At 33.1% G+C, this 10686-nt stretch overlaps 1 protein-coding gene across 1 annotated transcript; it reads right to left on the reverse strand.

The window, feature by feature from the left end:
• Nucleotides 1-291: 291 nt before the first annotated feature.
• LOC148604589 (trace amine-associated receptor 4-like) lies at nt 292-6997 on the reverse strand. The gene is made up of 2 exons (XM_088550205.1): nt 6041-6997; nt 292-351 (listed from the first exon to the last, which is right to left on the reverse strand). The coding sequence occupies exons 1-2, from the start codon at nt 6995-6997 to the stop codon at nt 292-294; spliced, it is 1017 nt and encodes a 338-aa protein (XP_088406331.1).
• Nucleotides 6998-10686: the final 3689 nt, after the last annotated feature.

The raw sequence follows: 10686 nt of genomic DNA on the forward strand, positions 1-10686 counted from the left end.
TTAAACGCACATTTATTTTTTGTGCTTTGATTATTTCCATGATTCAACTGTTATTTATATATTTTTTGCTATTATTAATTCATATAATTTTGATAATTTCATTTTCTATTTTTTTCCTTCAGTGGTTAAAGGCCGTGAGGTCTTTAATTTTGAAACGAATGAAAGTTTTAAGTTTTATGTTGTCGTACCAGCAGACAAAGCCCAAAACAACATTGTTTTTGTCTGCAAAACCTTTTACATCCAATGTTTATTATCAGAGGTAGACGTAGAAAATAATAGCAATGATAAGACCTATACTGCTACCACACTCTCCACAGAAGAGATTGTGGAAAACCGTAAATCTGTGCTATCCTCTTTTGGTCTCTCTACCAAGGACGATGATTTTGATTTATCGTCTATGCACTGGATTTCTAAACTCCACAAGAGTCCATACAGACAACGTTTCATAGCTGGATCTGCAAATGTACCACCAAACCTCTTTCAAAACTTTTAACTTCTATACTCACAACTGTCAAAGAGGGTCTACAGTCCAACCACAACACTTTTTATTCCGGTAGTGGTATTAATTCAATGTGGATCCTGAAAAATTCGAAAGATCTTTTGGAAACAATCAGTTCAAGACTATTATCTGAATATAATAGCATTAAAATCCATGGTTTTTCAACACTGTATACTTCTATTCCCCATACTCAGTTAAAATCCCGACTTAAAAACATTATACATCGTTGTTTTTCCAAAACAGATGGTACACCTAGAAAAAATATATAGTTCTTGGTGGAGATTCCTCATACTTTGTAAGAAATAATTCCAAATCATCTTCCAAATATACAGAGGAAAATGTTTTCAAAATGCTGGAAATTTTAATAGACAACATATTTGTCCAGTGTGGTGGACGTGTTTTTTTAACAACGGTCGGCATTCCAATGGGAACAAATTGTGCTTCACTTGCTGACCTATTCCTTCACTATTATGAGGCTGACTATATATCGGATCTGATCAGAAAGAAAGAATATCGTTTGGCTAGATCCTTCAATCTCAGTTTCCGCTATATAGATGACGTATTATCTTTAAACAATCCTAATTTCGGGGATTTGATACATCGCAACTACCCAAAAGAACTTGAGATAGAGGATACTACAGACACTGTGAAGTCAGCCTCATATCTTGACCTACACTTAGAAATCAATGGTAAAGGAAAACTATTGACCAAATGTTACGACAAACGTGATGACTTTTCATTCAGAATTGTCAACTTTCCTTTCATCTGTGGCAACATCCCTTCAGCACCTGCGTATGGAATGTTCATATCACAACTCATACGTTATGCCAGAGCTTGTCGAAACTATGCAGACTTTTTGTATTGCACTAGAACTCTAACAAATAGGCTTCTGGAACAGGGTTATGTTGCTACAAGATTGAAGTCATCACTACAGAAGTTTTATGGTCGTCGTCATGAACTCGTGGATTGTTATGGTGTATCTATCAGCACCTTGAAAACTAATTTGTTCAACGGGTCATAGTTTTCCTTTCCTCGTTTGTCTACCCCGGACTTGACTTTTTATGGGCAAATCGGCGGGTGTTTCTAGAAAAGCAGAGGACGCTTACCCAACCGGTGCACCTGTTCCATGCCCCCAGTTTTTAGTGGAGTCCGAGTTGCTCATTTACTTTTGTTACTTTGTATGTATGATTTTAGTTACTTTATCTTCTTTGTTGTGTATGTCTGTTTTCCATGTCTGGTCTTTGTCCCTGGATTGCATTTTTTTGATTACCGCTATAACCTTGGCTCCCTTGATTACTCTTTCATACAGGCATAGTGGATTTGTGTCCAATTGCATCGTCTGACAATTGTTGCATATAAGTAAAGTATTCAACTTAACAATAAGTCACTGTGACCTGATATCAATATAAATATAGAAATAAATAGTGTATTATTATAAGGAGCTGCTAATTCAAATTTCTTTTATATGATTAAAGGCGAGACGATTCACATATGCTATAGTCAGCTATTTTCATCACATAAAAAGACACATAATTTGTCACAGAAAATTATCCTGCGAACCTGTTCATCTGTACCATGAATACTGATTTGGTTAACGTGTTATAGTTCTCATTTCTTCTTTCGTCTACCCTGGACTTGACTATGAGAGACTCGGCGGGTATTTTTTTTAGAAAAGCAGAGAACACTCACCATACCGCCGCACCTGGTACATGCTTCCAGTTTTTAGTGGAGTGCGAGTTGCTCATTTACTTTTGTTACTCTGTATAATTTATTTTGGTTATTTCATGTTATTTGTTTTGTGTGTCTGCTTTTCATGTCTGGTCCTTGTCCCTAGATTACATTCTTTTGATTTCCGATAGAATCGCGATTCCCTTGATTACTCTATTTCCCATACTCGGTTAAAATCCCGACCCCAAAACATTGTACATCGTTGTAACTCCAAAAAAGATAGAACATCTAGGTAAAAAATTGTGGTTGTTGGTAGAGATTCCTCATACTTTGTAAAAAAACAATCCCAAATCATCTTCTAATTATACAGAAGAAGATGTTTTTAAAATGCTGGAATTTTTGATCGACAACAAATTTGTCCAGTCGGCGGATGCATTTTTCAACACATGGTCGGCATTCTAATGGGAACAAATTGTGCTGCTCTACTTGCCGAACTTTTCCTTCATTCTTGTGAGACTGACTTTAATCTCAGTTTACCCTATATATATATATATATGACGTATTATCGTTACACAATCCTAGCTTCTGGGATTTTATTTATTGCATCTACCACGAAGAACTTAGATAATGCTTACTACAAACACTGTGAAGTCAACCTTACATCTTGACCTTCACTTAGGGATCGATGGTAAAGGAAAACTACTGACAAAACTTTAGGACAAACGCGATGACTTCTCATTCCATATTGTCAAGTTTCCTTTCATCTGTTGCAATATCCTTTTAGCACATGCGTATGGGGTTTTATGATACAAATCACATGTTATGCCAGGGTTTGCCGTTATAAACATTTTGTACCGCGCTAGACTTCTCATAATTAGGCTTCCAGAAACAGGGTTATGTTGCTGCACGATTCAAGTCATCACTACAAAAGTGTTATAGTCATCATCATGAACTCTTAGATCGTTACGGTGTATCCATCTGCACCATGAAAACTGATTTGATCAAAGTGTCATTGTTTTCCTTTTCTCTTTCGTATATCCTGGACGACTTCCTATGGGCAACTCGGAGGATGTTTCTAGAAAAGCAGGTACAACTGGTCCATGTTTCCCGTTTTTAGTGAAGTCTGATTTTCTTTTGTTACTTTGTATTTATTATTTTAGTTATTTTCTTTGTTGTGCGTGACTGCTTTCCCTGCACTACATTCTTTTGATTCCGATAAAATCTTGGTACTCATGATTACTCCTTCCAACCTCAAGATAATACTTGATAAATCATTTCTGATTCTTTACACGTAATCTTTTGATATATATGTAAAAAGACCCCATAGCATTACGAAAGATGTGCTTAGAATTGGATCTAAAGAAATGACTTATTTGTTTCAACTAGTTTTATGTAATTTTTTTCAAGACTTTCAAGCTTTAAAGAATTATTACAATTGTTTATTAGGTCTACGGTAAAAAACTTGATATACATTAGAAATGTATAAGTTTTCTTCTAGAATTAAAAAAAAATAAATCACTTGAGCTTACTCTATATCATCATTGATGACATTTCATTCTTATATAAATCTTTTATATCGGGAATCTACGTGATGGGTAGATGAAAGATTATTAACAACAGTAATTAAAAAAATATTATGCAAACATGACCATTGTGTGAAATAACATCTGATATTAAAATGTTTATTAAGAAAAACTTCAATAGTGAAGAAACAATATGAAATATTCTATCGTATTCAAATGCATAAGTCGCAGACCTGCCTATCTTAACTAACTTGATTAAAGAGTATTATAGTCTATAGTGTTTTGTATTGATCCATTTGTAAATATTATCCATAGAGATCCATAGAAGAAACTGGTAGTGAATGAGGCAGGCCAAATTTGGATTCGAAGAAACTTTCATCAATTGGAGATCACAAACTCATGTTTTGTAAAAAAAAAGGATGTTGGTTTGTAATTTACTGAAAAGTATGCATGAAATAAATTACATGAAAAGCACGGTTTTTCTGTTATTACAAATGTATTTCATTTGATATTTTAAAAATGTGTCTTTTGACTGAAATATGGACACGATTGTAGATGTTAGCAGTAAATCTGCATCCTTTTCCAAGTGCTTGGTTATGAATTGTTTTTGTTGACCTTTTAGTTTTGGAATGAAGGGTTTTAATCGAATACTTAAGGATTATTTTGTGTCGGTTATGAATTTCATTTGATGTAATATATTTTTGTTCCATACAGGAAATAAAACTTTCGAATGTATACTTAGTCTTGATCCGCCAGCAATACCACCAGCATAATCCAGTAAGATTTTCAGTTTTTTTCTGGTGCTTTATTGATATAGAAAATTTTAGTATAAAGATGATTAATATTATATTTTAGTGAAACCGTTTTACCCAAAACTAACTCCTACTGTTTTGTTTTTCTTTCATCACAACCTTCTAATAAAATGTTAAAAATTATGTATTAATGTTGTTATTTTCACCTTAATATAGCCACACAAATATGTTAGTGATATTAGTATTATGATTATGAATTATATGAAGTATTCTTTCTTATAATTTTCTTTATAAAACATGTGTGATTGATTGGAGTTTTGTGCGCCACCTTTCGGTTGGCTGACTTTTTGACCAAAACTTTTTTTTGAGTTTATCTTTTTTGTAGATGTAAAATAATACATCATTTTGACATAATAATTTTTTGCGTCTGGGGTCATATTTGAATATGGCAGAGTTTTTCTAGGTTAATAGTAATTGTCTTTTTTTATTTATTTAAACATCCGTCTGTCTTATGTTTCTCTAAACACCTTTCGAATTGATCTTTATCAATTAAAATCCCAGGCGACAAAACCTTTTTCTCATTAAAGAAGACAAATATGATGTATAACTCAGTTATTAATCTTAGCGTCCTCAGTGTATCATCAGTGAATGTTTTAATGTCGTAACAAAAACGATCTGTATTATAATATCCTCTTCTTTATATTACAGTATGTGATATCTAGTTTAAGTTTTTTTCGTGTTTATATATATTTTATACTGTCTAATTTGATCATTTTAATTGCCGGATAATTTTCCACAATTAAATAATGTTATGTATACCACGGCACTTTGTTGAATTTGAAAGAAAATTTTTTTATAAGTGTTAATCATTCAGTTGGTTTTTCGGGACCCGTTTGTTACTCTATACTGCAAGTATAAGCTGTATTGTTGTAGCTTATACTCTCATTATCACTTTGACGGAACAGAATATGCTTACCCTGGTACCAATCCCGACTTTTGTGAAGTCATATTCCGAGTATATTTTTTGAGTGATGTCCTTTTCCCTTATCTTCAGTTTTAATTTGTTATAAAACTTAATTTTGTAATTATTCGATATTTATATGAAAATAAAAAAAATATAGGAAAACTTATACATTTATTTACAAAATGGACTAAAACAACATCAAAACCAACAGTAACAAACAAACGTTATATAATAAATATTTTTTGTAGGTTGATGCAAACGAGATAGAGTATGAAATACTATAGTGAGATTTATGTTATTAAGTTGGAATGTTCAGGGCATAAAGACGTAAATTATATTTGAGATGTTACACGCTTTTTTACTGGATAAAAAAATGTCATCTCATGGGTCAAATTTTGTAATATGACTGTCACGTCATCAACCTTTTTTGCTGATTTACCTCTTACTTATAGTGCACCACGTGATCGAGGTTATTTTCTCGTTGACTTAACAAATATAACAGTCATTTTTTATTTTGAAAATCTGTACTTTGAACTATACAAATCAAATTTGGAGACACAAATAGTGTTAACTAGATGTCAGTGTTTGCAGTTTTTGATGTGTAATTTACCTGTTCATTTTTTTCAGGAGTCACACGTAAGCGCTTAAGAAATGGTATCATTTCTTCGAAGTTTTTCTTGAACCTTGCACTATTGAAAGCGTACAGGAAAGGATTTAAAGCTGCCTTTGACCACAATAGCCAGTTGAAAAACTCATAAAGGTCCAAGTCGACGCATTCTTCACAGAAAGAAATAATTACTGTTGTAACAGTATATGGTAACCAAGTTATTAGGAAAACAATTACTAGAGCGGCCAGAAATTTTACTGCTTTCATGTCACTTTTTGACTTTTCGGTTTTGTTTTGCCTATTGTTGGTTTGGTTCCTTGAAATGCCAACTTTCCGCCGTTTCCGTATTTCACTGTATATTATGCAATTTACAATTACTATTACAGTAAAAGGTATTCCAAACTCTATGCAGGCAGTAATGGTTGTAAAAAGCTTGTCATAGGCAAACTGGACATCACAGTCTAGTTCTTCAACAATGTTTTCTCCAGTCCAAATATCCCATCCTATAATTGCAGGTCCGTACAATAAAAATGAAATAACCCACGAAATCCCGATTGTAATACAAGCCATTTTCATTGTAATCTTAAAACTATAATGGGGACCGAACTTTAACAATAACATTCGATCAACACTGATGATCATTACAACGAGAACAGATTCCAAACAAAGAGTGAAATCAATCACCATGTAGACTTTGCAGAAATGGTAACCAAAATCCCACGTGTATGACTGTAGAGTGTAAATTGCGTAAAACAGCATACTGCTACAGCTCAGGAAAAAATCTGTAATTGCCAGATTTAGTAGGTACGTGTTGTAAACATTATGGAGTTGCTTGTCTCGAATGAAAGCTAGAATGGTCAGGATGTTTCCCAAAAGCCCAAAAATTATGCATAGCGCTATAAATATTCCGTAAGGGAATAATATTTTCAGAGGAAATGCAAAATCGTCTTCTTCGTCTTTGTAATCTTCAGTTCTATTTGACATATCTACAAAATCAAGGAGGTTTTTATCTTTTCTGAGTAGATATAGTGCATATTCACAAAGTGTTTTCAAGCCATCAAGGATTTCTACCTTTACATTCATAGTATTTTGTCTGAAATATTAGATGGTAAAGAATTTGCCAAATTCCAAAGTTCAACTTCCAGATGATTACAAGGCAATTTGTATGAAGTGCTTTTGAGAAACATATAGAAATGTTGAAAAAAAAGAATTGTACTTTCAGTTATGCAAAACGTGTGTAATAAGGCAGATAAACAAACATACAATCTATCTTAAGGGTGTTTTACAGAGCCCATTGTAATTTATCGTATTGAAAATCTCTTGAAATATACCTTTTATATTCTTAATTCAACCCGAATCCGATAACTTTTTATGTTTTGCAAACTCATATTGTATGCCGTATCAACACAAGAAACCCACGCATAACATCAATATTTAACTTGAATGCTGATCTGCGATATGTTAAAAGATAACAACTGCTATCTTAAAGATAAGCCGACGCAGTATAAGTTTGTTCTTTCTACTAATAAGTTTCTACATTTCATTTTAGCACATGGTTTCGATACAGTTTGTTTTCGAACGCTACTAAGTTATCAGTATTTGGCCAATCACTACAGAAGTTTTATGGTCGTCATCATGAACTAGTGGATCGTTATGGTGTATCCATCTGCACCATGAAAACTGATTTATTCAACGGGTCATAGTTTTCCTTTCCTCGTTTGTCTACCCCGGACTTGACTTTTTATGAGCAACTCGGCGGGTGTTTCTAGAAAAGCAGAGGACGCTTACCCTACCGGTGCACCTGGTCCATGCTCCCAGTTTTTAGTGGAGTCCGAGTTGCTTATTTATTTTTGTTACTTTGTATGTATGATTTTAGTTACTTTATGTTCTTTGTTGTGTGTGTCTGTTTTCCATGTCTGGTCTTTGTCCCTGAATTACATTCTTTTGATTACAGCTATAAGCCTGGTTCCCTTGATTACTATTGAACTGTGGTCAAGTAAAGTTTTTCATCTTTTTGACGGATTGGTATTTTAATTTTTGAAATTTAAAAAAAATGCAAAAAATTTATTCAGAAAAGAAAAATGGCATATAGATTAGTTCGGACTGATCTACCTTTCGAATATTGTTATCCCAATATTTAATATATTGTTGAAAAGACGGTTTTAATTTGATTTTAGGCTTTACCAAGAGGACGGAGTTATCTGTTGACGATGCGGTACAATATTGCTATGGGTGATATATCGACCTTCATGTCAGGGAAAGGCCAGACTTTCAGTGTCAATTTTTAAAGTTCAAATAATTATTTCCAAATCAATTTCAACATTTCCCACTGAAAAATTTGAGCTATTCTTATACCTCTTACGTAATTGAAGCCCCGTTTCGTTCTCAAAGTGATTGTGAAAAACATGATGTCGGTACCCTTTTAGATACAGATTTCCGAATAACATAGATTATACGCCATTATAACAGTGGCCATGGGCTCATCGTTTTAGTGCTCTCAATTTCATGCGCCGTAGGCAATTTGAATAGAGAAAGACAACAAAAAGTATGAGACAACATCTCCTTTGAATACCCCAAATAACAATAATATTCTGCATATAGTGCTGCGGACGGCTAAGGATTTTTGGACTTTAATGGGCCTAGAGGGTATACGGCTACATAATATGTCAATGTAAAAAAGAGTTTTTTCCGACAGAAGGTGACCATTTAATCACAGAACAAAAATGCCCCTAAAATTAATTGCATTTTAGTGCATTTTCGATGATTAAGAGATAATAAGATACCGTAAAATGTTACAATGTATATCTGAGTATTCTTTACTGAATAACAAATAAAATAAACACAACGTTCTCGATTCGATCTGCAACATGAGCTTTGCATAATGAGTTTGAAGTTGCAAATTTTCACATATTAAACTATTAATTGTACTAAAATTATAACACGGAATCATTTCCGGAAAATTTATCTAGTTTCTGGGCTGTTTTATGAAGAGAGACACATTTAATGTATCTAGTCTGCATTACGTTTTGATGAAAAGACTTAAAGTTACATATTTTTTGTTGTTGCCTTTGTTTTAATACGCTTGGTTTCAAATAAATCGTTCAAGATTTAACCATGAATCAGGGATTCTCAACAAAAAATGCAACTCGGGGGTTCATGATAGGGCTGGATTTTGTAATAAATTTGACAATACATAAACTGTGAACTTTGAATTTTGCATGGAATCATGTGCAAACATGTACATGCATGTTGCCAAAATATTTATGTCTTATGATGTTTAACTGTACGCCAGGCTGATGCTTGTAATACAATATCCTGTAGAGTGGCAGATCCACACTGTGAAAAGGTGGGTGCTAGCAGGGTTCCTCAGAAAAGGGGGTGTGCTAGGAGTTTTTTGTCAATTTTACACATGGAAATGAAAAATGTTCTAATAAAAAAGGGGAGTGCCTCTGAACGGATTATACTGGTTTGCTTTATATATATATACTAAACGAGTTGATAAAACAAACCAGATACCATGTAAAAATTGTAACGCAAAAAGAAGAAAGAAGTTCAGACGCAATAAAAACTTCTAAGATTTTTTTACCTCTCAAAAAGACTCCAGTTTTAGTAGCCGTATGAATAGGACACAATGGTTTACAACATAGTTGTTACAGAATATTAATTCATAGGAAACATCATTGTCCAGGCCAGAGCCGGATCAAAAATATTAAAAGAGAGAGGCTCTGATCAAGACGTGTGAAACAGGGGATACAATCTATCGTTTACTATATTTACTGTCTAAAAGTTGTTATAAACTTATTTTTTTTGTAATCATGCATGTACACAGCAGTTGTAGTAAGTGGTTTGTGAATTGAATTGTGCGTTACTTCTGTTGTCATATTTTTGACAAAGTTGTTTTGAACATTTACAATGTCATAGTTACAACTTTCGGGCAGCTAGTCATGTCTGTTTGCTTCATGCAAAGAATGAATATGTCGTTGATAACTTGAAAAATTTTCATCGATCTATATGTTAGTAAAAGCCGATTTTATTTGAAATAGTTCATTTACAAAAAATCTTTGTAAGTTCTCTTTTTCATCGTCATATACTAGATTACTTTTAAGCAAAACCAGAGTTTTCCTCCTTCGTTTAAACCGGAATGACATCATTTATGTAAGAACAGATCGATGGGCGGTTAAGGAAAACAGAGAAAAGGCTTCAAAAATTAATATCCTACCAATTAACTAGGTCGAAACCCCCAGTTTTTTTTCATCAAGCCTGGTTTGCTTATTAATTCTTTAAATTCATATGTTTGTATTTTTGGTTCTTTGTCTTGACTGTGAATACCATGTTCTTCATTCCAATTTCCTCAAAATGAACATTGTTCAGCGCCCGATTATTGAATGACGGAAAAAAATATGTCAAACTTTTATTTATCTGCTTAAAGAGCACTTAAAATATTGATCAACTATAAAAAAATAAGTTACTTTGGTCAATTTTCATGCTTATCTGTTGTACCAACAGTTCGGAAACAGAACAGATTGACCGGAAAATGATTTCGTATTTTACAATTTTAGTATAATAAGTAGTTAAAATATGTGAAAATTTGCAAATTAAAACATATTTTGTAAAGCTCATGTTGCAGATCGAATCAAGAACGTTGTGTTTATTTTGTTTGTTATTCAGCGGAG

Source organism: Perna viridis, chromosome 10 (genome assembly GCF_037379345.1).
Source record: "Perna viridis isolate PV_CMFRI_1.1 ecotype Kerala chromosome 10, ASM3737934v1, whole genome shotgun sequence".
In the NCBI taxonomy this organism is placed as follows: domain Eukaryota; kingdom Metazoa; phylum Mollusca; class Bivalvia; order Mytilida; family Mytilidae; genus Perna; species Perna viridis.